The sequence below is a fragment of the Lathyrus oleraceus genome, chromosome 2 (assembly GCF_024323335.1).
Source record: "Lathyrus oleraceus cultivar Zhongwan6 chromosome 2, CAAS_Psat_ZW6_1.0, whole genome shotgun sequence".
In the NCBI taxonomy this organism is placed as follows: domain Eukaryota; kingdom Viridiplantae; phylum Streptophyta; class Magnoliopsida; order Fabales; family Fabaceae; genus Lathyrus; species Lathyrus oleraceus.
In genome coordinates this window covers 358,735,732-358,750,205 of record NC_066580.1, presented here as the reverse complement: position 1 = coordinate 358,750,205, position 14,474 = coordinate 358,735,732, and the positions used below count along the sequence as shown (strand labels likewise).

Genomic DNA, 14,474 nt, shown 5'->3' with positions numbered 1-14,474 from the left:
TCCTGTTAGGAGTTGACAATCTGTAGGAGTGTGACCTTGAATTCCACAGACTTCACAATTTTGAGTTACGGCAACCACGGTGGCTGGAGGTGATACATTTAAACTTTCAATTTTCTGGGCAAGAGCATCCACTTTTGCATTAACATGATCAAGGCTACTTATCTCGTACATGCCAGTTTTCGTTTGAGGTTTTTCTACCATTGTTCAGTCGCTTCCCCACTGATAATGGTTTTGGGCCATGCTTTCGATAAGTTGATAAGCGTCAGCGTAAGGTTTATCCATAAGCGCACCACCTGCGGCGGCGTCTATTGTTAATCTTGTGTTGTACAAGAGACCATTATAGAAGGTACGAATTACTAACCAGTCCTCTAAACCATGGTGTGGACAAAGTCTCATCATGTCTTTGTATCTTTCCCATGCTTCGAAGAGAGACTCGCTATCTTTCTGCTTAAACCCATTTATCTGGGCTCTTAACATAGCTATTTTGCTTGGAGGAAAATATCGGGCAAGAAAGACTTTCTTCAACTCATTCCATGTGGTGACTGAGTTGGAGGGAAGAGACTGAAGCCATCTTCTAGCTTTATCTCTTAACGAGAAAGGAAAAAGACGAAGTCGAATTGCCTCTGAAGTGACACCATTAGCTTTAACAGTATCAACGTATTGAATAAATACGGATAAATGAAGGTTTGGATCCTCGGTAGGATTTCCAGAAAATTGGTTCTGTTGCACTGCCTGCAACAGTGAAGGTTTAAGTTCGAAGTTGTTTGCTTCAATTGCGGTTGTAGAAATACTCGAATGCGGCTCATCTTACGATGGAGCAGCGTAATCTCGAAGAGCACGAGCTGGTTCTGCCATCTCGGGTATACGCAAAGGAAGAAGATTTTTGAGATCAGGAATTTCGATTGGAGGAAGATTGTTTGCGGCATGATACTCCCGAATTCGTCGTAAGACTCGGAGATATCGTTCAACGTCGTTGATTCGTAAGTAATACGGTTCGCCTTGTGAGCGAGTGTGTGGCATACAAATCAACGAAAGACAAAAGGAAAAATAAAAATTGCCTTAGTCTCTACAGCGTAACAGAAGAGTTACGATATCGACTAAATAAAAGTCCCCGGCAACGGCGCCAAAAACTTGATCCGACTTTATGAGTCTATTGGGGTATTAACTGCAAGTGCACAGTCTAATCGCGTAGTTTTAAAAGATATCGATCCCACAGGGACTTAATGAATCGATATACCGTTTTTCTAGGGTTACTTCGTAAAGCTAAGGCGGATGATACTTTGATGATTAGGGGGAAAAGTAAAACTAAAATTGGATCTAGATTAAATATCAAATAACGCGGATATCGGTATGTAGTTCATCGTAATTAGGGAATCAAATCTTTGTTGGTTTCTTAGTTTTAAAATAAGTCCTTTCATTAGACACTATTGATTAAAAGCCTTTTCTCAAACTCTCGCTTTGTTGAATAGACTATGATTTTACCTTAACGTACGCTCTAACTATTTAGTTAAAACTAAAATCACTTTTTGAAAACAATAGAATCTATAGAAACTCTTTTTATTAAAATACTAATCGTTTAAACACCCTCGTCTCAAACTCTCGCTCTGTTGACTTAGATTATATGATTAAACTTAAATGCTTAACTCTCGTCCTCACATTTAACCTTTAAAAATACTTTTTGAAAATGATTAGAATTTAATTAACTCTAAAAATTGCTTTCGCCCTGATTTAAAGTTAATGTCCAATTTACACTGTCCAGTTAAAAGCTCAAACTGTCGTTCTATTGATTTTAACTTCTTTATGTCTTTTACTCTCGTACAAAAACTTTGGTATTAACTCTGTAAATTGAGACCATAAAAAGAGTGACTATATTTTTAAATAAATTTAAACCGACTCAGTTTTGATTCCTTTATTCCGCTTACTTTACATACTGATATCTAAATTAATTAGCCGGACATGCTAAACAGGCCTAAACAATTATTATGCTTAAATACAGCCATATCAGACAAACAATATAGATAAACAGCAGCACAGAGCATATATAAGTTAAAACAATAAATTAATGAACCTGTAAAATTAATAGAAATCTTGGTTGTTCCCTAGCTTCGACGCTTGAACACTCCACCACAAACCGGTTGGATTTGTTCTTCACAACTCTTGAGCAGACAGGAAAATAAAAACAAAGAAGTAAAATACTATGATCTAACGTAAGGTTAGATCCAGTAAAAGTTACACAATAGTTTCCGGTGTAGAAACTATTGTGAGAAAATTAATTGAATGCCTAAAAAATTAAGCTAACAAAGAAAAAGGAAGTAAAAATGCTAAGGTAATAAACTGCTGAAGAAAATATGGAATGCTGAGAAAAAAATATAATGCTGTAAAAATAATGCACGGCGTGGAAATTTGGAAAGGAGAGAGAGAACGTCAGGGCACCACTTAAGATCTATTTATATTAATCCATCATGTAACCGTTTCCCCAAAATTCCTTCAGTAGGTTTCCTCGTGTGTCAACGAGTCAAGCGAAGAAAAAGGGCGAACGTGCTTCTGTTACGCGTCAAAGCCAAAAAAAAATAGGAATGGGGGTGTGACGTCCGTCACACCCTGTGTTACGCTCGTAACACTGAGCAGAGGGGCGTGACGCTCGTCACGCCTTGTGTGGCGGTCGTCACAGCATCACAGCGCTTCTCCTTTGTAGTTGTGGGTTGGGCTTTAGTGGAATGCTTCTTTTTGGAGAATCCTCTTTTTGCACCCCTTTTCTTTCCTTTTCACACATGCTTCAGTTTATGTTACCTGAAATAAATAGAAGGAAAATACCAAGTAATATCGAATAATATAAAATAAATCGAATCAAATAATAATATAATTTAATTAAATCGAGTCCAAAAATGTGATATTATTTGATGTTATCATCCCTCTCGAGAATATTTTTGGAGGACGAGTAGTCATTTTATCCGATAATATCCGAAAGATGGGATGATGACTATGGGAACCTTTTAGAACATGATTGTCAGGTTTAACCGTAGTACACTCCCGTTGGGTGGTTCTTAACCGAGACTCCATGCTCGTGACTCACAACAAACCCGTAATTCGCGGTCGATCCGTTCTCGTATATCCTCAAAATCAATGGATCTTGGGTGTTGATATGGTGTAAAATCTAATCCACCAAGATAGATGATTGATATTGACGATGAATTGAGCCATCCCATGACCTTTGTGTTGTGTGACTTGCTTTATCCTTAAGTGTGTTTGTTGTATCCATGCATCCATCCATTCATCCGCATTCATGTCATTGATAATAAATTTTTTGCAACGAACTTAAAAGGTCTATTTGCAAATTTTCAGACATGGATAAGCAAAGAAGGAATACGAAGAAGTACAGTTTCAGACAACCCGACTTGAGAGAGTTAAGGCGTCTGACATCTTATGTATTAGAGCCCTTGGAGTTCAAAGCTCACCATGGGAAGCTTCTAGCTATTCTCTCTACCAAGGTGGATGAGGGTCTGATGAGTGTGTTGGTGCAGTTCTACGATCCTCTGTATCGGTGCTTCACTTTTATGGATTTCCAGCTTTTGCCTACATTGGAGGAGTACGCTTATCATGTGGGTATACCTATTCTTGACCGATTGTTATTCAGTTGTTTGGAGAAGATTCCATCTCTTCAAGAGATTGCCGACATGCTTCACGTGGAGGTATCCGACATTGTTGCCAATATGACTACCAAGGGTGGAATTCAAGGTCTCCCGTCTGATTTTCTGATTACCAAAGCTACCTTTTTTGGGAATGCCATGAGTAAGGAAGCTTTTGAAGCCATATTTGTACTCCTCATCTATGGGTTAGTGTTATTTCCCAACATCGACAACTTCGTGGATGTGAACGCTATTAGGATTTTCTCTTCTCTTAATCCCATTCCGACTCTGTTGGGTGACACTTATTTCTCTTTGCATATGAGGAATGCAAAGGGTGGTGGTTCCATTGTATGTTATCTGCCTCTATTGTACAAGTGGTTTATTTCGCACTTGCCTCAGACGCTTGCCTTCAAGGAGAACAAGGGATGTCTACGGTGGTCCACGAGACTTATGTCTCTCACTAATGATGATATCTCTTGGTATAATCATGTTTATGATGGAATTAAGATTATTGATTCTTGTGGTGAGTTCTCCAATGTACCTCTTCTTGGTACATGTGGTGGAATTAACTACAACCCTGCTTTGGCTCGCCGTCAGCTTGGGTTCCCCTTAAAGGATAAAACTAACAACACTTTGTTGGAAGACTTATTCTTTCAAGAGGGTAAATATCCCCAAAACCTGAAGGATAGGATGGTTCACGCCTGACGCAAGGTTCATAGGAAAGGGAGGAATGGGCTTGGTCTGAGGAACTGTGTTGCTTTGGAGCCTTACACCTCTTGGGTAAGGAAGAGAGCCCTCGAGTACCGCATGCTGTATGAGTATCCGAGACCTACCCCTATGGTTATGGTTGGGCCTTCAACCCTCCCTAATCAAGGAGTAGAGGAGTTGAGAGACGAAGATTGTTCTCGTGCTTATGTTCGTGAGCGTGAGGAGCTTCTTCAGCAACTCAAGGATAAGGATGCATTGATCGAGTTTCTAGAGCATCAGGTTATTGATGAGCCCGATGATGTGGTTACTTCTCTCCTGCCTCACTCGTTTAGATTTTGGAAGAAGAGATATGATCAGCTCACCAAGGAGAAGGCCGACATGGAAGCAGCTTATGAGAGAGAGGTGAAGAAGCTTCGTGCGAAGTGTTGATTCTATGTGTTGGCAGCAATTTTGGTAAAACAAAGAGTGTTCACAAGATGTCATGTGTGATGTCTTAACATAAGATATCCTATGTACCTGCTGGAGTTAAAGAACATGTTCAAGCAGGATTGTTTCAGAATGCCATATACAATGACAAGGCTTTTGATATTAGTTGTACCTGCTGAAGCTTAAATGGAAGACATGTTCATGCAGGATTGTTTCAGATGACATACACAATGTCATGATATCTGATATGGATGTACCTGCTATAAAAAGAAATATGGATTATGCAGGATTTTTCCAGATGTCAGACCCGATGTCATGACATCCTGTACACAGAACATTCAGTATGAATGTCTGGTGTTTTGTGATTGCACAATTAATGGCAATCATTGGTTGATTGAAGATATGGCTAGCTGGCGCATTCTTTCAGGGATTTCAACCAGATTTACTTATTTTCCAGGGAGATCTATACAACTGTTATAAAAAGATTTAATTGGAAAATAGATTTAGGGTTTTCAAGATGTCCAATGTTTCTATAAAAGGGGACTCAGAAAACCTGTTTGTACACACAACCAAGACTGAGCGAAATTTAGAGAGAGAGCTAGGGTTTGTGTCTGCAGGTCATTCAAGTCATTCGTTGATGATTGAATTGGACTGATTTGTCTTCTTGATCAAAGCTTTGAAGCAAGATCAAGAGTGTGTCTTCTTGATTGAAACTGTGAAGTAAAATCAAGAGTTTGTAATTGAAAAGTATTTTCTTTTCACAAGGGATTGTTGTTTAAAATCACGGGTGTGTGATTGTAAGGGAAGTGAGTGGGTTCTCATATCTAAGAGTGCTTAGGTAGAAATTGCACGGGTAGAGATTAGGTGAGAAAGACTGTAACTTGGTGAAGTGTACGGATAGTCTTTGAACTAATTCTATTATAATGAATTTCCTTCCTGGCTTGGTAGCCCCTAGACGTAGGTGAGTTGCACCGAACTGGGTTAACAATTGCTTGTGTGATTTGCTTTACAATTCTGTTTAATTATCCATTGTGTATTAATAGATATTAGTGTCGTGACATTACCTTCGACATCTTATATCTGATACCAGAATTTCAATTGGTATCAGAGCGGGCATCCTGCTCTGGCTCTGGGTGAGATCTAGGGAGAATACTTTCTGGTACAATTTAGAGGGATGGAGGATCTGTTCATAGGCCACCAATTTTGGATGGTTCTAACTATGACTATTGGAAACCAAGAATGGTAGCCTTTTTAAAATCCCTTGATAACAAGGCTTGGAAAGCTGTCTTGACAGGCTGGGTGCATCCTGTTGTTACTAAAGAAGGAGAAGCCATTACTGAGAAAAAGCCTGAAGAACAATGGTCCAAGGAAGAGGATGATCTTGCTCTAGGAAATTCTAAAGCTTTGAATGCCATCTTCAATGGAGTGGACAAGAATATTTTCAGGCTGATAAATAATTGTGAAATAGCCAAAGAGGCTTGGGACATTCTCAAGACCACTCATGAAGGCACATCTAGGGTAAAGATGTCTAGACTTCAGCTGCTCACCTCCAAGTTTGAAAACCTAAGAATGAAAGAAGATGAAAATATTCATGAATTTTACATGAGCATTCTTGAAATTGCCAATGCCTCTAGAGCTTTGGGCGAGAAGATGTCAGATGAAAAGCTGGTAAGAAAAATATTAAGATCACTCCCCAAGAGATTTGCTATGAAAGTCACAGCCATAGAAGAATCTCAAGACATCTCAAATATGAGAGTGGATGAGCTAATTGGGTCCCTCCAAACATTTGAGATGGGAATATGTGAGGGAGCTGAAAAGAAGGCCAAGAGCATAACTTTTATGTCAAACACCAAAGAGGAAGATGAGGTAGGTGATCACGACATTGATGGAGACCTGGCAAATGAGATAGCAATGCTGGGAAGACAATTCAACAGACTAATGAAAAAGGTAGATGTCAGAGCTAAGGGCAATGTCAAAAATATCACATCTGACATCAATAAATCCAACAACTTTGGTAAGACCACAAAGTCTGAAGAAAACCCCAGAGAAGTTTAGTGCTATGAGTGTAATGGATTTGGTCATATTAAAACTGAATGTGGGACCTACCTCAGGAAACAAAAGAGGAGCCTTGTAGCCTCTTGGTCTGATGGAAGTGAAACTGAAGAAGCTACAAATCATGTGAATGCTTTGACAGGAAGATGGGGGTCTGAGGAAGAGTCAATTGATGATGAAAGATCCTTTGAAGAGCTGGACACTACCTACAAAGAGTGGTGCCACAGAAGGGCAGGAGTGTGCAGACAAGTTGAAAAACAGAAGCAAGTGATAGCTCAGCTGAAAAATGAGAAGAAAGAGTATATGGAAACCATCTCAAAATTGGAAACTAAGGCTGTATTCTTGAATTCCAAACTAGATGAGATGACTAAGTATGTAAAAATGCTTAACAATGGATCTGCCACCCTAGACAAGATTCTCCAGACTGGGCAAATAACTGGAAACAAATCTGGGATTGGATTCAAGGCTGAGTGCAATTGCAAATCAAAATCCAAATCTAAGAGAAACCATGGTAAAAACAAACCTGAGATGTCACATCAGATGTCACAACACCAGAAAGGGAACCATCAAAGATGGAAATGCCAATACTGTGGAAAATTTGGCCACCTAAAGCCCTTTTATTATAAGCTATATGGCTATCCTGGTCCTGTTCAGTCTCAACACCAATCTAGGTCCAAACATCACAGGAATGTCAGTAGAAAGCAATGGGCTCTCAAGACAAAGGTCACAAGTCTAATAGCCCACACTTCCCTCAGAGTTTCAGCCAAAGAAGATTGGTATTTTGGCAGTGGTTGCTCCAGACATATGACTGGGAACAAAAACCTGTTAACTGAACTTCATCCTCATGCCATGAGTTATGTTATATTTGGTGATGGTGCAAAAGGTGAAATCAAGGGAATGGGTAGGCTGGATTGCCCTGGAGTTCCTGACCTTGATGATGTTCTACTTGTTAAGGGATTAACTGCGAATCTTATAAGCATCAGTCAACTATGTGATCAAGGTCTGAATGTAAACTTCACAAAAACTGAATGTCTGATTACTAACAAAGAAAATAAAGTAATCATGAAGGGAGTTAGGTCAAAAGACAACTGCTATATGTGGAGCTCTCAAGAAACTGGATACTCTTCAATGTGTACCTTAGCCAAAGAAGAAGAAGTAAAGATATGGCATCAAAGATTAGGCCATCTGCACTTGAAAGGTATGAAGAGAATCATATCAGTAGAAGCAGTTAGAGGGATTCCCAACTTAAAGATTGATGAGGGAAAAATCTGTGGAGAATGTCAGATTGGAAAACAGACAAGGATGTCACACCAGAAGCTCAGACATGACACAACTACCAAAGTACTGGAACTACTTCATATGGACTTAATGGGACCCATGCAGGTAGAAAGCCTTGGTGGTAAGAAATATACATATGTGGTGGTGGATGATTTCTCCAGATACACCTGGATCAATTTTATAAGAGAAAAATCTGATGTGTTTGAAGTATTTAAGGAGCTGTGTCTGAAACTTCAAAGGGAAAAAGAAAGTCCTGTTATCAAAATTAGAAGTGATCATGGAAAGGAGTTTGAGAACAGTAAATTTGCTGAATTTTGTTCTTTAGAAGGAATCCATCATGAGTTCTCATCTCCCATCACTCCCCAGCAAAATGGTGTGGTGGAAAGAAAAAATAGGACTCTGCAAGAATCAGCCAGAGCTATGATTCATGCTAAGAAATTACCCTATCATTTTTGGGCTGAAGCCATGAACACAGCCTGCTATGTCCACAATAGAGTGACATTAAAGAAAGGGACTCCCACAACTCTCTATGAAGTCTGGAAAGGAAGAAAACCTACAGTAAAATACTTCCATGTATTTGGTAGCAAATGCTATATCTTAGATGATCGTGAGCAAAGAAGGAAGATAGATCCCAAAAGTGATGAAGGAATATTTTTGGGCTACTCAACAAACAACATAGCCTACAGGGTCTTCAATTCCAGAACTAATGTGTTGGTGGAATCCATTAATGTAGTGGTTGATGATCAACAGACTGATGTCACAGACGATGTCGAGACATCTCTGAATGATTCTCCAGCTGACTCCTCAGATAAAAATAAGGAAGAAGAACCACCTCAATCTGAACCTGAAGATGACAAAATCAACTAGGGACCCTCTATCAGAATTCAGAAGGATCATCCCAAAGACCTTATCATAGGAGACCCAGATAAAGGAGTCACTACTAGATCAAGAGAAGTAATCTCACATGGCTGCTTTGTGTCAAAAATTGAACCTAGAAATATCAAGGAAGCCTTGACTAATGAGTTCTGGATCAATGCCATGCAAGAAGAGTTAGGTCAATTCAAAAGGAATGAAGTATGAGAATTGGTTCCTAGACCTGAAGGAGTAAATGTCATAGGTACAAAGTGGGTATACAAGAATAAATCTGATGAACAAGGGGTTGTTACTAAAAACAAAGCTAGATTGGTAGCTCAAGGATATACTCAAGTTGAAGGAGTTGACTTTGATGAAACTTTTGCTCCTGTAGCTCGCCTTGAGTCCATTAGATTACTGCTTGGAGTGGCATGTATTATGAAATTCAAACTATTTCAGATGGATGTGAAAAGTGCCTTTCTAAATAGCTATCTAAATGAAGAAGTATATGTTGAACAGCCTAAAGGTTTCACAGATCCAAACCTTCCAAAACATGTGTACAGATTGAAGAAAGCCCTCTATGGGTTAAAACAAGCTCCCAGGGCCTGGTATGAGAGGCTCACAGCGTTCCTCACTGACAATGGATACAGGAAATGAGGTATTGACAAAACTCTGTTTGTGAAGAATGAAGGAGGGAAGCTCATGGTGGCACAAATATATGTAGATGACATAGTATTTGGTGGAATGTCAGAGCAGATGGTTGAATAATTTGTTAGACAAATGCAATCTGAGTTTGAGATGAGCCTTGTTGGGGAACTGACTTACTTTCTTGGGCTACAAGTCAAACAGATGGAAGACTCTATCTTTTTATCTCAAAGCAAGTATGCTAAGAACATTGTGAAGAAGTTTGGCATGGAGAATGCAAGTCATAAAAGAACTCCTGCTCCTACACATGTAAAAATCTCCAAAGATGAAAATGGTGTCAGTGTAGATCAAAGTCTATACAGAAGCATGATAGGCAGTCTACTATATCTCACAACAAGTAGACATGACATTGCATTTGCTGTTGGTGTGTGTGCTAGATATCAAGCTGAACCAAAAGTCAGTCACATAAACCAAGTGAAGAGAATACTGAAATATGTCAATGGCACCAGTGACTATGGGATGTTATATACTCATGGATCTGGATCTATGTTGACTGGATACTGTGATGCAGACTGGGCTGGAAGTGCTGATGATAGGAAGAGCACATCAGGAGGATGTTTCTTCTTAGGGAACAATCTGATTTCATGGTTCAGCAAGAAACAGAACTGTGTATCTCTATCCACTGCTGAAGCTGAGTACGTAGCAACGGGAAGTAGTTGTTCTCAACTAGTCTGGATGAAACAAATACTGTCTGAATACAATGTCACACAAGAAGTCATAACATTATACTGTGATAACCTGAGTGCTATAAATATTTCCAAGAATCTTATTCAGCACAGCAGGACAAAGCACATTGATATCAGGCATCACTTCATCAGAGAACTTGTGGAAGAAAAGATCATAGCACTGGAGCATGTTCCTACAGAGAGGCAATTAGCTGACATATTCACAAAAGCCTCGGATGCCAATCAATTTGAATGTTTAAGAGGAAAATTGGGGATCTGTGTGTATGAGAATCTATAGCAATCAAAGGAGTCTGGGGATAGTTCTCACAAAAAGAGTATGGAGTTTTGTGAGGTATGGTGTAGCGAAAGATGTGATGAGTGTTAAGATTCTATGAGATTTATTTACCTTTGGTCAATTTTGACTAAAAAGGGGGAGAAGTATGTGGAGTTGGTGGAGTTGGTTGGAGCTGGGTACTGGCTAAGATGTATATGGCTGATCAGAAGGACAACTATTATTGAAAGAGGTGCACAGGTGTTGATGTTGTAGCAGATGTTAGTATGACATTCTGGCTGGTACAGGTGCTGGAGTTACAGTAGCTGTTTTTTGGTGAATGCACAGATTTAGGGGGAGAAGAAGTACCCTTGTGCACTGTGCATTTGTGTGTCTTACTAGTTGCATCCATAACTAGTAATTCTGGTGATTGTTGCACAAATTTAGGGGGAGGAGAAGTACCCTTGTGCATATGTGTATTACTAGTAGCCATAGCTAGTAATTGTTTTTCTTCTGCTGTTGATTAAACTACAGTTATGTGGTTTAAACTGCTGATAGTTTTCCTTGTGAACAAAAAGGACAGATATATGTTTTAGCCAAAATTTGCCAAAGGGGGAGTTTGTTGATTCTAAGTGTTGGTAGCAATTTTGGTAAAACAAAGAGTGTTCACAAGATGTCATGTGTGATGTCTTAACATAAGATATCCTATGTACATGCTGGAGTTAAAGAACATGTGCAAGCAGGATTGTTTCAGAATGCCATATACAATGACAAGGCTTCTGATATTAGTTGTACCTGCTGGAGCTTAAATGGAAGACATGTTCATGCAGGATTGTTTCAGATGACATACACAATGTCATGATATCTGATATGGCTGTACCTGCTATAAAAAGAAATATGGATTATGCAGGATTTTTCCAGATGTCAGACCCGATGTCATGACATCCTGTACACAGAATATTCAGTATGAATGTCTGGTGTTTTGTGATTGCACAATTAATGGCAATCATTGGTTGATTGAAGATATGGCTAGCTGGCGCATTCTTTCAGGGATTTCAACCAGATTTACTTATTTTCCAGGGAGATCTATACAGTTGTTATAAAAAGATTTGATTGGAAAATAGATTTAGGGTTTTCAAGATGTCCAATGTTTCTATAAAAGGGGACTCAGAAAACCTGTTTGTACACACAACCAAGACTGAGCGAAATTTAGAGAGAGAGCTAGGGTTTGTGTCTGTAGGTCATTCAAGTCATCAGTTGATGATTGAATTGGACTGATTTGTCTTCTTGATCAAAGCTTTGAAGCAAGATCAAGAGTGTGTCTTCTTGATTGAAACTGTGAAGTAAAATCAAGAGTTTGTAATTGAAAAGTATTTTCTTTTCACAAGGGATTGTTGTTTAAAATCACGGGTGTGTGATTGTAAGGGAAGTGAGTGGGTTCTCATATCTAAGAGTGCTTAGGTAGAAATTGCACGGGTAGAGATTAGGTGAGAAAGACTGTAACTTGGTGAAGTGTACGGATAGTCTTTGAACTAATTCTATTATAGTGAATTTCCTTCTTGGCTTGGTAGCCCCCAGACGTAGGTGAGTTGCACCGAATTGGGTTAACAATTGCGTGTGTGATTTGCTTTACAATTCTGTTTAATTATCCATTGTGTATTAACAGATATTAGTGTCGTGACATTACCTTCGACATCTTATATCTGATACCAGAATTTCACAAAGTATCTTCCGATCTCGAAGGCTTTAGACGACTGCTTCTAGGGCTCCATAGGATGTTTATTCTCCTTTTCTCTTGTATTGTATTTGGTTACCGAGATTGTACTACTTCTTTGGTGTAAAAAGTTTCCAAATATTATATTGCTATGAGTATTCCACATATGTCTCAAAAAGTTCAATATTTTCAAAATATTTGCAAATAGATCCTTATAAAGTTCCTCCGATAAAAAAACAAAAGCATATGCACGAGCATTGCATGCATCATATGCATAAGCAAGTTTTGGTTCCGAGCTCTTGATACAGTGGTCTAGCTCTTTGTTCTTCATTTATTTTGAAGACAAGCTGACGCATCCATACCGCACTCGCGCAAACGTCAAAGCAATGGCCGAACAACTAAAGAACGAGAACAAAGTACTCAAAGAAGAAGTCAGCTGGTTATCTGCTCTAGTGGAGTCTCTGCTCCAAGCTCAAAAGCAAGGTATAAATGTGCAAGATTCTGCGTCCAATCAAGCACCTGAAGTATCTCCTACCTCTATACCAGCCCCTGCTATGGGATCAGTCAATATTATGTCTTCCGGTTACCCTTGGGGGATGCCCTATAATTTCATGCCCGAAGGATATCATTCGCAAGTGCAAGCTCATCCGACATCTATCCCGGTCCCTGTGGTGCCACCCCCGGTGGTTAATTCTATTCCTATTCCAACTCTCATTCCTCAAGTCCATGTTGACGAGACTATCTACCATTTCGAGGCCTCTGAGAACCCGGATGTGTATGACAAATTACACAAGATGAGTGACCAGTTCTCTGACTTGAGGAAGGAAATGAAGGCCCTTCGAGGGAATGACTTGTTTAGGAAGAGCGCCTCTGAGCTCTGTTTGGTCCCGAATGTAAAGATTCTGATGAAGTTCAAGGTCCCTGACTTTGAAAAATATAAGGGGAATAGCTGTCCGCTCAGCCATTTGGTCATGTAAGCTAGAAAAATGTCTACGCATACCGACAATGACCAACTGCTCATCCATTATTTTCAAGACAGCCTGTCTGGCGCTGCCTTGAAATGGTATATGGGTCTTAACTGTGGCTTTGTGCGCACTTTCAATGACCTCGGTGAGGCTTTCGTAAGGCAGTACAAGTACAACGTGGATATGGATCCGGACAGAGATCAACTAAGGGCGACGTTCCAAAAAGATAAGGAAACCTTCAAGGAGTATGCCCAGAGATGGAGGGAATTGGCAGCTCAGATAGTGCCACCATTGGAGGAGAAGGAGATGACAAAGATCTTTTTGAAGACTTTGAGCTCTTTCTATTATGAGCGTATGATTGCTAGTGCTCCCTCAGACTTTACCGAAATGGTAAATATGGGGATGAGGCTAGAAGAGGGAGTCTGTGAAGGACGTCTATCCCGTGATGATAATTCTTCGGCAAAGAAATATGGAGGAATTGCTAGAAAGAAGGAAGGGGAGACTCATGTTGTTTCTTCCCATAGTAAAAGAAGGCCCTCTGTGAGGAGGAAGGAAGTTCGACCAGTCGTCAACCAACACCAGGTGGCTCATATAGCACCTGTTTTCAGAGAAGCTCAACAACCACACCAACAATCTCGTCAACAACAACAAGCTTACCAGCCTCGTAGCAACAATAACAACAACAACACCAGCAATTATGAGAGGAAGAGGGTGACTTTTGACCCGATTCCTATGACTTACGCTGAACTATACCCTTCCTTGATTGATAGGAAGTTGGTAACTCCACGTGATCCTCCTACCGTGCCATCCAATCCTCAATGGTGGTACAAGCCTAAACTTCATTGTGTGTATCATTCCGGCGCGCCTGGACATGATGTGGAGAACTGCTTTCTGTTGAAGACGAAGGTGCAAGACCTTGTGAGGAGTGGGATACTATCCTTTGAGGATATAAGCCCTAATGTTAAGAAGAACCCATTGCCCGAGCATGGGAAGGCGACTGTCAACATGGTCCAGGGTTGCCCTGGCAAGTATAAGGTCCTTTATGTGAATGATATAAGGCAGTCCCTGGTGGAAATGCATAGGCTGTTGTGTGAGTACAATCATTATGAGCACGATCACGATAGGTGCCATGTGTGCACTGTCAATGAAAGAGGATGCCACAAAATAAGAGGGGGCATCCAAGAGATGCTAGACCAAGGGATAATCGAGATA

At 39.9% G+C, this 14,474-nt stretch overlaps 1 protein-coding gene and 1 non-coding gene across 2 annotated transcripts; both read left to right on the top strand.

The window, feature by feature from the left end:
* The first annotated feature begins 370 nt into the window (after positions 1 to 370).
* Positions 371 to 477, top strand: LOC127124025 (small nucleolar RNA R71). Its single transcript, XR_007803669.1, has one exon. It is a non-coding gene; the product is annotated as a small nucleolar RNA R71 (small nucleolar RNA).
* Positions 478 to 12,683: 12,206 nt separating this feature from the next.
* On the top strand, positions 12,684 to 13,274 carry LOC127123266 (uncharacterized). Its single transcript, XM_051053502.1, has one exon. The coding sequence runs from the start codon at positions 12,684 to 12,686 to the stop codon at positions 13,272 to 13,274; it is 591 nt and encodes a 196-aa protein (XP_050909459.1).
* Positions 13,275 to 14,474: the final 1,200 nt, after the last annotated feature.